This window comes from Falco biarmicus, chromosome 3, assembly GCF_023638135.1.
Source record: "Falco biarmicus isolate bFalBia1 chromosome 3, bFalBia1.pri, whole genome shotgun sequence".
NCBI classification, from domain to species: Eukaryota; Metazoa; Chordata; class Aves; order Falconiformes; family Falconidae; genus Falco; species Falco biarmicus.
The window spans coordinates 62603535-62623168 of record NC_079290.1 but is presented as its reverse complement, the minus strand read 5'-3'; the positions used below and the strand labels follow the sequence as shown (position 1 = coordinate 62623168).

Genomic DNA, 19634 nt, shown 5'->3' with positions numbered 1-19634 from the left:
GGTGGTCCTAGCAGGCAAAAGCATCTTACAAGCTGCCCCAGTTCAACCTCAGCCAGCAACCCAGTACCGTTAAGCCGCTCACTCCCTCCCCCACCCCCAGTGGGATGGGGAGGAGAACTGGGAAAAAGAGAAAACTCATGGGTTGACATAAGAACATTTAATAGTTGACATAAAATGGAATATTATTATAATAACAACAACAATTGTAATGAAAAGGGGAGAGAGGGAGAGAAGAATAAAATCAAAAGGGGAAAAAAAACAACAAACAAGTGGTGCACAGTTCAGTTGCTCACCACTCACTGCCCAATGCCCAGCCGGTCCCTGAGCAGGGATCAGAAGGCCCTGGCAAACCCACCCAGCTTATACAGTGAGTGTGACCTTCTATGGTATGGAATATCCCTTGGGCTAGTTTGGGGCAGCTGTCCCGGCTGTGTCCCCTCTTGGCTTCTTGAGCCTCTCCAGCCCTCTCGCTGGCAGGGCCTGAGAAACTGAAGGGTCCTTGACTTAGTATACACATTACTTGATAACACACTGATGCTTTTAGTTGTTGTTAACATTAATTCTTACACTAAACCCAAAACACAGGATTGTACCAGCTACTGAGAAGAAAATTAACTCTATCCTGGCTGAAACAAGGACACAGACTCATGCCAAAACACTTATTCCTTTGAATGGTCCATCTATTAACATTATTCTGGATAATAAAGCAAAGCAAAATGCTTGGTGGAGTTTTATAAATACACAGATATTGTCTTCGTAAGATTTTTCCGGTAAGGCATATGACTCCTTGAAGTTAATATTCATAGGTAGGAATAAAAGGAGGGAAAAAAAAAAGCCCAATTACAAGATCTAGTTTATCTGCACAGAGATAAAATCTTTCAGAAAACAACCTTGACTTGGGAAGGCGTCTCAGGCTGAATTTTGATTTTTGAACTTGTTGCAATATGATACTGCAAAGGATGAGGCAGATACCTAGTACAGTTGCATGTTCAGTGATCTGTTGGTTAAAGTAATTGTTGCTTAAGAAAAAGTACATCTTTTAAGTCTGTGTTAATACTCCAAGGCTTTCAAAACACTTAACAAGCCTGGCATTTGCAGGCTGGTAGTATGTTTTGCATAATATCAATAGCTTGTCTTTGTGGCCCATGGGAAAAAGAAATCCTTTTCTCCTTTGTGGTGCATTCGTACAGGCCTTCTGCCCAAGATGATTGCAAGTGGAAACACTTTTTTTCTTTTGAAATTTTAATTCCAGCAGGCTAGGTGTGTTGTTGAAGCTTCCAGTATATATCTAGCCAAAAAAGTTTCGCAAAACCTACGTGAATTTTAGTGGGTGAGTCAGTTGGGTTTTTTTGTAATTTTAGGAAGTCCTTGATGGAATATATTCAAACAGATGCAAGAAATGCCGTTTGATTTCCTCAGATGGTTAAATTGTGATTTTTGTTAACACTGCTTTGGCTTGGTGCACTCTGTTTCCTAGTCAATTGAGGATGAATTTGGACAGAGGAGCTGGCAAGGCTATGGTATTTACATAATGCCTCTTTTTTTCTGTGAACCCTGAATGTGGATGGAAACAGTCTCTAATCTTCTTAGTGATCTAAGCAAAGATTGAATGCTTTGGGTCAAGCTGGGTTTTGGATAGGCTCAGTTAGGGAAAAAAAAAAGCCCAGCTCTTCACAATGATTGCAAATGGAAATAATTACAGACCAAGCTAGTTAACGTTTCAGTCGTTGATAATGTTTTTAATATTTCACCAGTTTGTAAAGACCACATAATCTGTTTTCAGCCATACTTTTTGAGACTTCTTGGAAGCAGAACAAACAGCCCTTGTATTAAGCTCTGGGCACTGTTTGCGTTCATTCCCCTTAGGATAGTTTTAAGTTGTATCATGAGGGATGAAAAGGCAAGTGTCAGAATAAGCAGCATACAGAGGCATCCTTTCCTCGATGAACTCTGAATGGCTGGAAAAGACTGCAGACCTGATCTTAATCCTTCTTATGCCATGACTGCCATGGTATGGTAAGAGGAGGAGTTGTTCATTAGGTGGCTGCCCTTTCATATCTCAAGTATTAAAATACTCTGTGATTTTTGTGGTGTGTGTTACAGTAACATAGCTTTTCAAACACTACTATCATAAAATTAAAGATATGATTCAAATTTTTTAAATTTTTTTTACAGTGGATAAATGCCCTGAACTCGGGCTGGAAGTGACATTTCATACTTCATTTGCCTTGCCTAGATTTTGCAGTATTTCTTCATATAGAAGTTATAGCTTGTCAGGTGCTCTGAACAACATGCAAGTACAGTATATTACAATGAAGGGGGGGAAATCACTGTCCTATTTGCATTTTCCTTTTTCTTCAGACTTACCTTCCAATCCAAAAATTTATGCGAAGTCACTTGACTTAACGTTGCCACAAGGGGTTTTTTATGTAATGCATCTTGACATAAGATCACTCAGAGACTGATTTTTCAGAACATGAATGTTAGTAGGAGCTGCTGGCCTTCATTTAATACCTGCAGCCTAATGTTTACAAACCAAATGGTTAACTTTTTATGTGATTGCTTTTGTAACTGAGTTCAACAGCAGGTGTTCAATTCTTTTTTTGCTTTACTTCATGTTCAATAATAGAATCAAGATTATATTCATCCCCTGCTTGAAATTGCCGCCCTGCATTTTATTAACTTTCTGAATATTTGATGCAAATTGTTTCTAATAAACATGCTTTTACAATCAAGAAAAAAATATTTTTAAAAACCTGTGTGCAATCTTTATAATAATAAAATTTTATTCTCAGCTACGAAGATTTGTGCCATTTTAGGACCTTTTTGAAATTGCTGTTATTATTCGTATTGTTGTAAGCAGTATACTTCAGAATAAAATGCTCTTTATCTGTACTATAATTAATAATCAGAAATAGCTTACTGAAAACATAGTAAGGCAGGTAAAGACATGATTAGTTATTGAGATAAAGGAACACAAATTAACCATGCTTAGAATTTGGTCTTTTAAATGTTCTGACTTTTTCATTAAGTCAAGGAAAATATTTAATAGCTTCTGTTTCTTTGGTATGTGTTGTCATTGTAGCACACAGTAGAGGTGCATCTGTTTCAGTTTTTCTCCTTTTACCTGCAAAGGAGATTATATGATTGGTTAAAAAAGAAAAAAAAAAAAAAAAAAAAGAAAAAAGGGGAGGGGGAAAGAAAAAAGAAAGGAGGAAACAAAGAAAAAAATGTCGGGTTTTTTTCTGTCAATTATGCTCTTGTGATTGTCGAGAAATAAATCTGAAGAGTTTAAGAAAATATTTGCCATCATTGTAAAGCAGTATAAAATTTGAAAGGGAGGGATCAAGGGCAGGTTTGTGAACGTCTGCTTTGCATTTCCTATATATAAGGAAAGTACATAGAAAGGAAGGAGAATATATACATGCAGGAAAATACATAAACTTTCCTTAATACATACTGTTTTTTTTACCACTGAAAGGAGAGATATATATATATATATATATATGGCTACAATAATGACAACAGGATATTTCAGGAGCCCAAATTGTGCTTGTAAAAATCAAAGTTGTTGATGAAATCTGACCACTGAATTCTGTATTGTAGTATTAATTGGAAGAAATAAAAGACAACAAGGGCCTATGGCCTTAAAAAGCAACTTTTCAGTGAGATTGAGCCAATCTAAATCTGATTGCAACCAAAAGCCGTTGCTCAGCCCTTCCGTCCTTTCCCCACTCTGGCAGCATGTTCCCTTTGCTCCTTTTTGCCTGCGCTATTACATGTGTGTCTGTGCCATGAATAGTATTTGTCTCCCGCTCCACTTCCTTTGCGTTGTTAATTTTTCTCCAGGTGAGTAATCCTCTCTGAGTTAGGGTGTGAACTCTGATGCCAGCATAAGGGCATCAGTGGACCGTACAGCTGGAGGCCACAGGACCGCACCCTTTAGTGGCAGTATGGATTTCAATCAAACTGAAAGCAATACGAAGAAGCAGCCCAAGCTTTACATGCATTATGCCCCCTGTAACCACAGTGTTCGCTGTAGTGACAGGAGAGATTTAGACAAATATGCCACTAGGCTAATTAAGGACTCTTCTCCTAAAGAGGCTTTTGTCTCAAGCTTTAGTTCTGGAGATCTGAAGGTAGCCACCTGCTGCCTCAGGTTTTGGTTTGTTCTTAGGTTTAGCTCTATAGCTGAAAATACAGCTATATATAAAATAAACAGCTATTTTAAAACCACAGCAACAAGACAAATTTTAAGGCTGTGGTTGAGATTTTGTTTTATTTGAATATATACACCAGTATGATACATGATATGGGTGCTCTAGTTTTGGCTTTGGGTTTGTTTTTTTTATTTAAAATTGTTTAGGGAACAAATTGTAGATGTTATTTTGTTCTGTCCATTTCCAGCCAAGATTTCCAATACTTACAGGCGATGGATTTGACTTAGAGGAAAAAGATATTACAACTATTAGCATCAGTGCTGAGCTATGCTACAATAATTTGAGCTGGATGTTCATGAAGCTGGATGTTGCTCATGCCATTCAGGTTCCCCGTTTGAAATATAAAGGCTGGTTTCAGTGAAACTTCTCTTGTCAGAAATGGGAGCTGCACATTTTACTCTAAAAGCAATGCTGGAGTGACTGCTTAACAGTAGTTGTGAATGCTTGTTAGTGATCTGAGTAGGCTTTCAGAGTTCTGCAGGTTTAGCGTACATGAAAATATCTATCAGTGTTTCTTTACGTCATCTGTGCCTATGTCTGGAAACATTCATCAGTATCTGAGGTGAAGCAGTAAGCGTGTGCTTCCGTGGCTCTTGCTGATTTGTAAAATCCTTGTACTGCTTGAAATAAATTAAATCAGAGTCTCAGCTTGACAGTTACTCTTTACTTTTCTCCAATGCTTCACGCTTCCATCCTTTCATAAACAGTTCTATTCCACATTCATAGGAAGCTAAACAACAGTTACCGTTAAAGCTTGTTTGAATAAAGCACGTTTTCCCAAAAATTGATACTGCAAGGTTGCTTTTTTCTCCTTCACAATTATTTTTTTTGGTTTGGTTTTGTTGTTTTGGTTTGGTTTTTTTATGAAAAGGCCTTGTCTTGGTTTTCAATTTCCCAGTGTGTTGTTAACCAGTCCCCTTACCATCTTCATAGAACTCTTCTCATAAAATAAATGGGAGAGAATGTTTAGAAGATGCACCGAATTTCTGCCTGAACTTAAATGTCTTTAGGGATTTTTGTGCCCTAGATACTCTGCTGCATTTGCTTTCATGCTATCATGCTCTGTAGCATTAATGAAAGCAATGGGGCACTGTTTTGATATTGCTGTTTATTTTTCTTTCTAGCTGTGTGCTGCCCACCTGCCAACCCGATCAGAGGCACCGAATCACTATCAAGCAGTATGTCGGGCTCTTTTTGCTGAAACAATGGAACTGTACACTTTCTTGGCCAAAATTAAAAGTGCAAAAGAGGTAAGCAGTCTGAGAAGGTTTTCTGCTTTTGAGCTCTTCACTGTGTGAATTAGGCTTACAAAATCACTTCTGTACCCAGCCAGTAGTGAATGTCAGATGCTTGAGGAAATTGTCTGAGGAAATTTATAGATGTCTTGTAGAAATAGTTATTAAATATGACTAGTCTATTTGAGAGTAAACCAGAAGTTTTTCTTGGAGGGTTGCACATTGCATACTTGCATGCATGTATGCTATGTATTTGAGTCAAAAATCTTCCCTGGTGTTTCAGGGATGTTGTGAAGCATCAGAGCTTTGCCTGGTGTTCCTCAGCATCTTCTCATGCCTTGTCTTAGGCTGAGAATTATCTGAGATTCTTCTTGCTCATGTTTTGTCCACAGTCAGCAGCTTTCCTTACCTTTGATGTATGAATGGCTTGTTTGTCTGTCACATAGGCTTCACAGTACAGCCAACTTAAAAAAAAGAGAAATTTCCACCCGTAGGTCATGATGCTTGTGTTCACTGCCTGCTTGGCTGTTGCTGTTGAGTGAAAGGCCATCTTGTGAACCACTGCAATTAAATGGTCTGGCTAAAGAGTAACGTTGAGGGTGGGTGAATGATTTTTTATGAAGATAGTTTCAGTGATCTGGCCTGCAGAATGGCTCCATAAAGTCGCATTAACACAGTGTGGTTGTTGGTTACATTGGAAAACTGGTGGATGAGAGGAAGGACAGGAAGGGAAACATACTTCTTAAAGCTGGTTTCTTCACCGAAGCCAGCTTGTCAAGTAACAACGCTTTCATAATTTTTCCTTTTAATAAATCCCTGAAGGATTTTCTTTTCTTTTGTAAGTCAAGATCTACAGTACCTTTGAAAACCAGGATAAGATTTTACATGCTGATGTCAAAATTTTGCTGCTGAAAGAGGCAGACCTGTTCCACCCACGCATACATGCTCCCACTTTTTCCTTCATCTGGTTCTGGGAAACAAAACACAACAAATAATAATAATAAAAAAGTAGTAAGTAATTCCTTGTCAGGTTAATGAGCTGAATCAGCTCATTAAAGGGTCAGATGTGCCTCAGAGCAGCACAAGAGAGCATTTATCCTTACGCTGGTGGTGGGAGACGCAAACCAGTCAGAGGCATAAGGAACTGGTGCTGTCTTTCCTTCCTGGTTGAGATGCATCCATCCAAGGCAGTAGAATCCTTCAGAAGTGCTTTTGTGTTGCATGAGGTCAGGTTTCACCTCCACTTTTCATCCAGTCCTATTCAAAGTGAAAGCAATTTTAAAACTGAAGCAGTGTCATACAAGGATAACTTCGACAGTGTGGGCAGGGCTGAAGAGCCACTTGTTTTCTGAAGTGCCTGTGTTACGGTTCATTTGCGTCCAGTGCTCCTGATACAGCCAGCAGACAGGATACAGTGTCTCTGTGCTAAATCTGTCTCCTGAACCTTGACCTCATTAATTTCACATCTCATATTTTGACTGCTCCTTAGTGTTCTGACTATTGGATTTACTAACAGAGGGACCTGTGCTGGAAACACCTCAAGTAACAGCTATTGCAAAGTCCATGTTGAGACTCAAAGATAAGACTCTTTGCAGTTCTTTCTGCTCAGAGAGGACTTAACGTTTCCAGTGGTTCTTGAATATTCTGGCTACAGTAAGCAGTAATAAGGCATCTCTGTTGTCAGTGCCAAAGTAAAATATTTGATTAATAACCGTTTAAAATGAAGTCTTAACAATAATTCTTCTAAAATATATTAAGAAAGTAGAAGGGTCTTTTGGATTTACAGAATATTTAATCACCTTGTAATTGGACATAAAAACTCAGGAACATCTGATCACACCATAGACCATACTATGAGTTAATCCCAAATGAAAGAAACCATTTGCTTCTCAAAGGCTGTTAGGGATTGTTTCAAAGCACATGTAGGTCAAAGGAAGTAATCCTTGTAGATGGAATTTTGGCCCTACTGAAATCAGTAGGACTTTTATGCTGCACCTAACTGAGGCCAGAAATCAGATCTTTTGATTTTATTTTAGTCTGGATCAGTCCCCCAGTAGTCATACAAGAAGTGACTAAGAAAATTATCTTACAAGCAGCTTCTGGAATCTGAATACTTTAGTTTTATGATGCACTTGATCCTTGCTTATGTCTTTTATCCAACTATAGATTTGAAATGTATTTAATTTTGAAAATAATGTAGTGTACAAATTAAAAAATGGGTATAAAGAAAATATGAGGCAGAAAGCTGTGAAGTCTTGTTACAGCATTTTAAAATGACCTCTGGTTTATACCTGAGGCAAGCAGGAATCATATGATCACACTAGGTATGTGCCAGTAAAAGGTGTGGTATTGTTTAATATGCTCTTCTCTCTTGCAAATACATAGTTAATTCATGAGGAATATGGTTAAATAGTATTCAAGTAAATAAATTCCTTTTTCTTTTCCTTTTGTTACTGTCACATGAGTATTGGATATAAAGGAGAAAAACACTTAATACTTCAGTAAGGTCATTTTATTGTCATGAATTTTTGGTGACTGCACTGGCTGATAACTAGGGACACCCCCCAACCCTCACCCTCCCCAGGTTACATACATCAGCTCCAAGTAAAAAAAAAACCAAACTTAGACTGTGTTTGCAACAGTAAAGATGTCAGGAATTTTAAACTGTTAGTTTATTTCAAAAACTGACAGCTTTATTTGAAGATCTTCCTTTAGAATCCCTCAGACCTAGATGCAGTTGTGGACTCGAGATCAATGTGAAATTTAAAACCCTAAAAAAGGGGGGGAAATCCTCTAAAATTACTTAAAATAAATTTCCTATGACTAAAAATTACTTTGAAATTCCTTGGATTCTTTCTAGGGTTGCTGTATGGGTTTGGTGTCTGGGTATCTGTTTCCTAGGTATATGAAGTTAATAGTTTTTGTTCAGTAGGTGCTTAAACAGCCAACTTCACTGTAGTGGAAGAAGGAGAATTTTTCTCTCTAGAAATTCACTTGCTAGGAGTGGACCAAATCTGACCTATTTTATACTACAGCCCAGGACAAGTTTAGAAGGGAAGCAGACTGTGAAAGAGGCAGGAAAAATATTGCTGTGATGCGGTTTTCTATTTGGCACTATAAAAACTTGTCAGCATTTGAAAGTTACAGGATTTCCTGAGAGATAGATCAGGAGGGATAGGCCTATAGGGTTGTAATATGTTTTGTTACTAGTATATATACTGAGTAGTCATGTGCTTTGCAGTCTATCATGTGAACATCACTGTTACATAACAAATGGAGTGTAGCTTCAGAAAGTGTTTTATTGGCATGCATTTGAGTGAGTGCATTAATCAGAAATGATGAAGCAATGAGTGAGCTGTTTAGGCTATCTCAGTGGATGTCAAATAAAATGTTTTAAGCACTTTGTCACATACTTGATGCCATGTGGCTTTTATTTGCAGTCTGATTATCTGTGTATGAAAGGTCAGCAGGAAAGCTGACTTGGAGACAGGGAGATGATACTTCCATTCTTAAAGAGAATGAAATGTTTGATGTGGTAGATGCACAGAACAGGGCTCCGGAGTTGAGAAAAGTGTGATACTACTATTGCAATAGTAAAAAGTAAAAATAAATAGAGTAACAGTAGTAAAAATACAGATTTCTGTGGAATAGCAGCCGCAACTCCAAAGGTAGGGTTGAAATTCGGTTAGCTAACGTTATCTAACTTTGCATCTTTTTGCAAGGTCAAGTTTTTTCTGCAAGTTCACTAGGGTGATTTTTCAGCTTGCTGGCAGCATCTGTATGCTGCTCAGGCTCTGTGAAATGTGCCCTTGCTGCAGATCCACCCTGGGTACCATCTGCTGCCATCCAGAAGTGGTCTTTTGATGGGCCAAGACCTCCTAACTCTGTGTCCTGCTGTTTAAGCATTTACAGCTGATGACAAAAATGGAGTACAGCTCGTGTCATCTCAAGCAGTGAGCTTTTAAAATCGCAGTAGGAAAATTCCACAATAAAGGGGATCACTCCCTTTCTCTTTTCTCTTTTCTCTTTTCTCTTTTCTCTTTTCTCTTTTCTCTTTTCTCTTTTCTCTTTTCTCTTTTCTCTTTTCTCTTTTCTCTTTTTTCTCTCTTTTCTCTTTTTTCTCTTTTCTCTTTTCTCTTTTCTCTTTTTTCTCTTTTCTCTTTTTTCTCTTTTCTCTTTTCTCTCTTTTCTCTTTTCTCTCTTTTCTCTTTTCTCTCTTTTCTCTTTTCTCTCTTCTCTTTTCTCTTTTCTCTCTTTTCTCTCTTTTCTCTCTCTTCTCTCTCTTCTCTCTCTTCTCTCTCTTCTCTCTCTTCTCTCTTTTCTCTCTCTTCTCTCTTCTCTCTTCTCTCTTCTCTCTTCTCTCCTCTCTCCTCTCTCCTCTCTCCTCTCTCCTCTCTCCTCTCTCCTCTCTCCTCTCTCCTCTCTCCTCTCTCCTCTCTCCTCTCTCCTCTCTCCTCTCTCCTCTCTCCTCTCTCCTCTCTCCTCTCTCCTCTCTCCTCTCTCCTCTCTCCTCTCTCCTCTCTCCTCTCTCCTCTCTTCTCTCTTCTCTCTTCTCTCTTTTCTCTTTTCTCTCTTTTCTCTCTTCTCTCTTTTCTCTCTTCTCTTTTCTCTCTTCTCTTTTCTCTCTTCTCTTTTCTCCCTTCTCTTTTCTCCCTTCTCTTTTCTCCCTTCTCTTTTCTCCCTTCTCTTTTCTCCCTTCTCTTTTCTCCCTTCTCTTTTCTCCCTTCTCTTTTCTCCCTTCTCTTTTCTCCCTTCTCTTTTCTCCCTTCTCTTTTCTCCCTTCTCTTTTCTCCCTTCTCTTTTCTCCCTTCTCTTTTCTCCCTTCTCTTTTCTCCCTTCTCTTTTCTCCCTTCTCCCTTCTCCCTTCTCCCTTCTCCCTTCTCCCTTCTCCCTTCTCCCTTCTCCCTTCTCCCTTCTCCCTTCTCCCTTCTCCCTTCTCCCTTCTCCCTTCTCCCTTCTCCCTTCTCCCTTCTCCCTTCTCCCTTCTCCCTTCTCCCTTCTCCCTTCTCCCTTCTCCCTTCTCCCTTCTCCCTTCTCTCTTCTCCCTTCTCCCTTCTCCCTTCTCCCTTCTCTCTTCTCTCTTCTCTCTTCTCTCTTCTCGCTTTTCTCGCTTTTCTCGCTTTTCTCGCTTTTCTCTTTTCTCTTTTCTCTCTTTTCTTTTCTCTCTTTTCTCTTTTTTCTCTTCTTTTCTTTTCTTTTCTTTTCTTTTTTTAATTGTTTATGTGGAAGAATAGTCAACAAGGTGGAGGAAATGCCTGTGTGTGGCAAGGGGGAAGGTAGTTTGAATATCTGCTAAAAATGGATCATATGTAAAAGAAAAGATTCATCTTTTTCAGGATCATCCAAAAGTCACTGAGATCACCTTTATTGGCACATAGCCATAGGCAGAACTGTAGGTGCAAATAAGAGATGTCCATGAGATAAGGCAAATGTTCCTGCTGGGGAGTATCTGAAAAGGTCACACACATTGCTCAGAAATAGCATCAAGTGCGACTGAGAGACAGGGAGAGATTATGCAAGCACAGGAATGCAGAAATTGCTGCTCTGGATCGGACCAGGGATCTACCTGGTCTGCTATTTTATTGAGGGGATATCTGCCCTAGTTCTCCTTTAGCTCCCTTTTACTGCCCAGTCTTGCCTTTGGGTTAATGCTTCACGTGTGCTTAATGGCTGAGTGAGCCAGCAATGTGCCCTTGTCGCAAAGAAGCCTTACAGTGACACGGGCTACACTGGGAGAAATACTGCCAGCAGGCTGAGGGAGGTGATCCTTCCCCTCTGCTCAGCACTGGTGAGGCCACACCTGGAGTGCTGGGTCCAGTTCTGGGCTCCCCATTATAAGAGACACATGGACATACTGGAGAGTGTCCAGCAAAGGGCCACAAAGATGATGGAGAGACTGGAGCATTTCACATGTGTGGAGAGACTGAGTGATCAGGGTCTGGTCAGCCTGGAGAAGAGAAGGCTCAGGGGAACCTCATCAGTGTCTATAAATACCTGAAGGGAGGGCGCAAAGAGGACAGGGCCAGGCTCTTTGCAGTGGTGCCCAGTGACAGGGCCAGAGGCAGTGGGCACACACTGCAACACAGGAGGTTCCCTCTGAACTTCAGGAAACACTTTTTTTCCTGTGAGGGTGACCAAGCACTGGCACACGTTGCCCCAGGAAGTTGTGGAGTCTCCATCATTGGAGATACTCAGAAGCCACCTGGACATGGCAGCTGGCCCTGGGTGGCCGTTCCTGAGCAGGGAGGCTGGACCAGCAGGCCTCCAGAAGTCCCTTCCAGCCTCAAACACTCTGAATCTGAGTGGTACCAGTAAATGGTGATGCCAGCCTTTAGCAGAATTTGTGAGTAGGCTGTGGGTGATAAACTCTACAACAGGCACAGCTGGGGCTAAAAGCCACCATATGATGCTGGCCAGAATAAAATACAGGTGGTGTCCAGTAGGCATGCGTGTCTTAATCTGCCACAGTAGGTTTGACTTATATGTCAAAAATGTTTAGAGATTGATGTACACCCTAATGCATCAAGATTAATTAATATTCCTTCCAAACTAATTAAGACTTCATATATTTTTGTAATTGGCTCCATCTTCAATTGCAGTCCATGTGCATCAAAAACTCATCCATAATTTCATTATCCACAGTATGCCTTGTAATTAAGTTTTTGGTAGAATACAGATAAAGCTCCCAATCTGTCATCTTTGTACTGTTCTTTTAAATCACGTTGCCTTTAATTTATGTTCTTTCTAATGTAAAAACATAATTCATTCAGTCTGCCTGGATATATTTCGGTCTGATCTGTATAAAAACATAAACATACAAATTCTAATTAAGTACATGAGTATAAATGAAATTTTCTTTCTTTTTTTCCTGGTTTCATGCCATGCAAAGACTCAATTGAAAAACAGTTAATTAAAAGTCAAGTGTTACTTTCCATTTAACATGGCTATATTGGTGTATTAAATGTAGAAAATATGATAATAGAGGTAGTTAATAGATACCTAAAAAATGTTAATGGCTAACTTATTTGGGAAATATGGTCATTAGCCAAATTACTCTTAATAGTCTTATGACTGTTAAAGCTGTTAAATGCCCTGCTGCTTGGATTTTCAGAAAGCACAGCTGAAGAAATAAATTGATTCACAAACTCTTCTGTTCATAGCTTCAGATTTGCCTACACTTCCAGGCTTCCAGTGACTCCACTTCTGCAACTGTGGTGTTGTCAAGTTTGCAGCCCCATCGTGATCTGTTTGATCCCTCAGTTTAGGAGCTTTAATAAGGGAAAAGGCTGCTGCTTTGGTTTTGTGGGAGTTTTGTGGTTGGTTGGTTGTGATTTTTTTAAAGGCGTTCTCACTCAAGAAGTGTTACATGCACTTGGTTTGAGGGTTTTTTGCCTCTTCTTAAACAGTTACGTTGAGCAGCATGGTGACTATTGGCCTTTCCAGGGCTGATCAAAGTGCATCGACTCACACCACCGCATAAGAAGAACTTTGGTATCCACTCGAGAGGTTTTCAGGGACCGATTTAACTGATCCTATTCCCATGTTTGAATCAAATGGGGTTTGGGTCTTTTCAAAGAACTAGAGTGATGCTGCTGGCTAAGCCCTTGGAATTTAAACCCAATTTGGATAGCTGAACATATGTAAAAGCAGTTTTCCCCCTGTGTGCAGGTTATATATTTTTAATTGAACCTAGATATACAAGAATATTTTATTAGTTTTGCAGACAGCAGCGTAAGAATTACTTGCATCAGTGAACAAATGATTCCTGATTAAGAATATAAACTAGAATGAGCAGTAGACTGTGTTCTGCAATTCGTGAAAGGCAAGTCCAGATCCAGATTCCTGAGAATAGTCTTCATTAAAACATTGCATTTTAAAGAGCATTTTGTGGAATCGAGTCTTTGACGCTGTGCTGACAAGTGTCTTATATAAACTCCCATCTGTCACCAAGCACAGGAGAGTGCATCTCAAATGTGGGACACGCAGCAGCAAATCAGCTGCCTGCTTTTAATAGTGCAGCAAGACGTTTGAAGACATTTGGTATTTTTATTACTAGCTTTTCTCACAAAATGCAGTTCTTTTTAAAAAAATGGCCAAATGCTGTAATGGTTTAAAAAAAGCCAAAGCCGTTGAAACTTCCTACACATCCAACCCTTATTTCCTGAATGAACACCCAGGCTGCATTAGGGGAATGGGGTCTGTGGTATGGGTCTGAGGTTCTAGGATCGTTTAGAAAAACCCTTTCAAAGACTCTTCTGCTTTCTGAAATGGAAATCCATTTAGGCCATGTATTTATTATACTGTATAATAGCTTTTCTTAAGCCGTTGTCCCAAGGGTAAGTACAAGTGGCAAGGCTACAGCAGCTGAGGTTGCTTGCAGGTTTTGGGTCACTGTTAAGTTCTGACAAATGGTCTATTGTATTTTAGATGTGTTGGTTTCTGCAGTTTACAGTTGAAACAGATGCTGAAACCCACTGATGCTGGCTGGGGGTGCTGGAGGGAAATTAAAAGATTTCATTTTGTCTAGAGGTCTAAACATAATCATTTGTCACAGTGAATTTATTCCTTCCTAAGTAGCACCTGACAGGTGGAGAAGAGCTTAAGAGGCCTTCCTAAGCACTGGCTGCAAGGATAAAGCACTTGCTGTTTTGTTTTCTCCCCAGACCTCCAAAGCTTTCTAACTTATATAGTGATGGACATTCCTTTCCTTTCTACTATTCTCCACTAACTGCATGATGAGCTGTGTTTAGAGGTCTGAGCTGGGTGCCAGGGAGGTGAATTAACTGTCCCTATGAAGTGGGTGCCTGTGTCAGTATGAGGGCAGCACCCAGAGTACTCAGCACTAGGATGAGGAGTAAAAGCAGCCTGTCTTTGCCAGTGGCCTGTGCTTGTATCAGCTTATTTTTATCATAAAACTGCACTTTGAGAGACATATCTCTTGGCTGGCAGGTTTTGCTCTTGTAACTCTCCAGTGCGTGGTAGCCAGCATCACTTACAGCTGTGCTTTCTCGGGTAGAAACTCCCCCTCTAGCTATGTTCCATGTTCCAGAGAAACTAATTAGATGATTGCCTTATTTGGAAGATCTTTCAGCTATTCAGGGTTGAGTTTTTTCCCCCCCTTCTTATTTTCTGCTGTTAAGAAAACCAGGTTGTAATCTTTATAGCTTCATGGAATATTTATGTCAGTCAAAGGCATCAGGCTTTGGGCGTAAACCAGCCCGGTAAACTGTATGGTAGGGACCATGCTTGCTGAGATGGGTAATTGCCGCAAATCTTACTGAACAGTCAAGTAAAAGTTAAGTAGCTGGAACACCTTAATTTTTTAAAAATTAATGTGTACCTTCTAGTGTGGAAAGGAAGAGCAAATCTGACAGTTGTGAGCACATTTACTGTTAGTGTTAGCTTTGTGATTACAAAAAGGAAAAGAAGAAAGTATAAGAATGGTTTTATATTTTGCAGTTTTTCAATAAATGTTAGCAGTTTGCAAGAAAGCAAGTAATTTACAGTTCACAGACACTGTATTTGAAATCATTACGTCAACTGTATGATACAGGAAAGAAGAAACCCTGGATGGCAACATACATATAAGCAAGGCCTTTATATTACTCGTTCTTACCGTTTTTCTGGGGTTTTTTTCCCTTGGAAAATAATGATTGCCTGTAAGTGTCAGACTGACTGCTGACCGCAGCGGCAGGACCAACACAAGTTTCCATAAAGACATTCTTTCCCAGTTGGGTATCCTGAGGTGATACTGCAAGTCATGCTAAAACATTTCTGCATTGTCCCATGGTGTATTTGCTTCTGTAGTGTGGGTGATCTATCGATTTTTTTAGGGTCTTCCTGTAAATTACGTATTTTATTTTTTATAGGGCAATGGTAGTATTTCTTGTTTGATATGAAAGCAAGTGTGTTACTTAAGACAATAAATAACCCGTCTGCTCTCTTTCCAAACCCTTTGTGGTAGCTGACTCGTATGTGCTGTCTCTGTGACCAGGTTTGGTCGGTACTTGCGGTCTGTTGAATGTGCAAGTTAAGCACTCTTCCAGTGCTTCCATTTCTTCCACTGAAATGTTAGTAGTTTTGGAACTATTTCAGGAAATCGTTTTTACAGAATACTATTTTTAAGTTTTCTGGGAAGCTCAAAAGCTAAATTGAGACTGATGGTTCAGTTCCTTTAAAGGAAGAGCTTGAGTGCTTAAAAGTGAAGAAAAGACTTTTGATAAATAAATAACACCTGTTAGACCTCTGATGTATTGCTTTTGTCTCATAAAATATCGGAGGATTTCATTATCCATTTTGAATACATTAGTGAGTATTAGAGAACAGATGAAATTAAACATTGTTAAAGATTTCCTGGAAAACTCTGTAAAAGTGGAATCGCATATTGAGAATTTGTTTGTACTGCTGATTTCAGAATATTTCAATACAGAAGTAAACAAAAAATAGCATTTTGAATATGCAGTAGTTTATGTGTAGAAGAACATGCCTGTAAAGCCACAGCCTTCTAAATCTTTCACTTGCATTTTTCTTTGTGCAGGCTTGCCTATTCTTTGTTCTGCTGTAACTTCATTTTTTCATATTCTTGTTAGTATAAAAGCTTTTTTTTGCCTCTTTGTAGACAATATTTTCCATATTTGCATCATCTGATTTTGTTCATAAATAGCAGGTTTTACCTTTGAAAGATCTGTTTCTCTTCCTTGCATGGTTTTGTTACTCAGATTTCAGAGTCTATAGCCACGTTACACAGACTTCTTAATTGCAATGTATATGCAAGTCTGTCATTACTTGATTTAGAGGGTTTCTTACAGTTTATTTCTCCTCACAACTGACTGTCTGGGAATTTCTTCTACAAAAATGAGCTGCCTTGAATTCAACAAATAATAGTAATTTTGGTATGAATGGGATCCTTACCAAGTCAGTAACATTTTCTGTGTTACAGCTTAACAGACCTGGTAGGTGGTTGGGGTTTTTTTCCTGTGCATAGCCCAATTTTAGGAATATTAAAATTTCTATGTATAGTTTTTCCTCTGGCATGCTATTATCTGAGGTACTTTCATACTCAAAAATTAAGGTTTTTTTCCCCCCAGCATTTAAAGTCCACCTTGTAATTAATGGAAATATATTCAAATAATATTTCAAGTTACTTTTACAGTATTACTATTCAAGTCATAGAACATAGAGTAGAATACCCAAACAACATTATTCAATAAATGTCAAAAAATAAGCTTCAGTTTTACTTGAGAGTAGCGCCAACATTCATTTATTGACTCAATTTTCTTTTCAATGGCAGAATTTGAAGAAGATTCAAGAAATGGACAAGGAGGCAAGTGATGAATCCAGCACAGATCTTGATGACTTAAAAAATGCTGACTGGGTAAGAAACAATGGAATAGTGATTCAGTATCATTACTAGTATTTTATATTTCTTCATAATGCTTACCTAAAGTTCTTTGTTTTATGTTACAATCAGCGTCTGGGATTTTTTACGTATGAATTAATAGTAACTCATGACAAGTTGGAAATAAATGGAGTCTCAACCTTTCTTTGCAGACACATGAAACAATACAAGTATCCAAGCATTACATTTTTTTCTTTAGACTGTTTTCATGGAGAACCTTTTGCAATTTAAAAAGACTGGACACTTAGACAGATATCATGCTGACTGCCTTTCAGACGGGCAGTCAGGCAGTAAGCAGAGTCTCCAACTGAGTTTCTCCAACGGTGAAAGAAAAACGTTACAGAAAAACTCTTAACAGAAACTAGCTTGGTTTATTTTCTAGTTACTATTCTTCCTAGTTCATAGAGGATTATTATGAGTTTCTTAGAAAGTACTTGATTTCAATCTCCCTATCTTCCATCCATCACCTTTTCTTCCTCCTCTTCAGCTATTCACTGCCCAGAAAATGAGAGGGAGGTGTTACTTACGTGGGGCTTTTACAGGCAGAGCAAGAGGAAGTTTAGTGCTGAGAAGATATTGCTAGACCTTAGGATTTGGAGTCTATTCCAAAACTTCTATTTGAAGGACAACTGCTGGGAAATTTTGCAAGAAAGTACTGGGCCTAAGGGAAACAAATTTTCGCATTCAATCGCTGTTTTAATTCACGTACTATTAGCTGTAAGTCTAGAACTTCCCTGACATGCTTGCAGTATACTTGAAATGGAAAAATGGTGTAGGAATTTCAGATGCTTTTTCTTTATTATCTTAGACATGAACATCACCTGAAGTGTGACTCTGCGCTCCTGATGAGTTGCAACAAAGTTTTGTTACATTCATGAGGGTTAAAAATAGGCTTATATAAAACAAAACAGGTTTTGGTTGATTTGTTAAAAATAAAATAGTACAGCTGTAGATATTTGGTGGTGTTCTGAAAGGGGAATGAACAACTTCGGTTTAATCAGAGTTGGTATTCAAGGATAAGGTATCAAATAAAATTCCTCTCTTTTCAGGCTCGTTTTTGGGTACAAGTGATGCGAGATTTACGGAATGGTGTTAAACTTAAGAAAGTTCAAGAGCGTCAGTATAACCCACTCCCAATAGAATATCAGCTCACACCCTATGAAATGCTGATGGATGATATTAGGTCCAAACGCTACACCTTAAGGAAAGTCATGGTAAGTCAGGAGAATCACTACAATCTGTCAAATCTGAAACGTTCTTTTTGGGTTTTATTTTCTTTTCTTCTCTTTTTTTCTGAGGACCTTGAAATTATGATTTCATGTAATGTTCGTGGGTTTTATATGGCATCTTGACATAGTACATTGAGGGGAAAAAAAGAAACCAACAAATGTTGTGTATTTTGTTTTCCATATGTCAGGCATTTAAAATTCTGAAAGACATACCTATATATCATATGCTTGAACAAATGACTTGTGTTCGTTTTATGATAACCTTAAGAGTCATATCAAAAGTCCTGTCACGCTTTCCACTGAGAGATTGTTTTAGGCTTTTCTTATTGGGGAGAACATTTATCTTGATTTACAACATAAATTTTGCAATTCCAGAATGGAAAGTGCTACTGTGTTGTTACATGAGTGAAACTGTGATGGGAAAGGAAAACCTACAGTGGTTGAAAACTTATATTACCTACTACCTATATTACAGTGGTTGAAAACTTACGTTAGTATGACCTGTTAGGAATTTTCAAGGAATACGCTATGTAAAAAATGTTAAATCTACAATTTGTAGAAGTTGAGCTTAATTGTTTTCAGCGTATCCTATCACTGCTTTCAAGTCAAGACAATATGCCAAATCAAGCTGGAGAGTGTTGATGGATCTCCTTCTCCTAGATACTCGTAAAGGTGCATGTAAAATTGACTTGAGGCATGCTTTTTGTCAGAACTCATTTGATATTTACTGGTGTCTCCCTGTTCTTTCTTTCCTTTTGGTGTATATTGTGTTCAACATTAAGATGTTCTTCCTGATAAGCTAGCAACTGATCTAAAGGGCTTCTTATCCCTAGTAGGACTTTTTAAACCCTTGTTAGAGACATGTGTTTGGTCAGTGTCAATATTTATACCTTGCACTTACTTATCTTTGCCTGGTTTTGGTTACAGTGGAAGTATTGTCTTAGAATATTCAGTGATCAAATGCATTTGAACAAAAGCAAATGTATTTGCTTTCCTGCCTAAACCTCACACAACCTTTGTTAGTGAGAAAGCCGTTGTTCCACCAGAAAAATTCAGAAATGGGTGTGTGGAGGGAGACAAGAGAGACAGAAAGCATGTAATTTATTCTATCAGAGATCATTAGCAAAAAGAATAAAAGAGGAAAAAATTGGAACAACTACATGGGGAGCAAAATGCCTTTTATATATGAGCTAAAAGTACTTTCCTAATCAAGATCTGGATTAGACTATCAGATTGTATTTGTTCTCTGTGGCAGATGTCGCTTAAATGTTGAATCAGTAGGGTAAAATGCATACCCAGGTAATGATGTTATGTCTTTCTACTAACAATTCAGAGAACTGTGCTGAGTGTTCCTACTACCCACTGCAAAAGAGGAACATTCTCCTGAGGATCTTGATTACTCTATGCGATCAGGATGGTAGTTTTGTTTGAATGGGAACCCCTAGGTCATCTAATTTTGCTTTTGTCAGACTAGCCTTTAATTCTTCTTCTACTGAGCAAGCTCCTGCCTCTTCAGAAGAGATTTTCTTCATTATATGGTAGGTCTTGGAGG

General features: G+C 38.7%; 1 protein-coding gene across 4 annotated transcripts in view; it reads left to right on the top strand.

Moving 5' to 3' along the window:
* SPIRE1 (spire type actin nucleation factor 1) overlaps positions 1-19634 on the top strand; it is a 127836-nt gene that overhangs the window by 77133 nt on the left and 31069 nt on the right. For all 4 annotated transcript variants that reach the window (XM_056331349.1, XM_056331347.1, XM_056331348.1 and 1 more), the window contains exons 4-6: positions 5345-5470; positions 16746-16829; positions 17903-18067. In XM_056331349.1, the coding sequence (XP_056187324.1) occupies positions 5345-5470; positions 16746-16829; positions 17903-18067 (375 nt within the window). The remainder of the gene's footprint in view (positions 1-5344; positions 5471-16745; positions 16830-17902; positions 18068-19634) is intronic.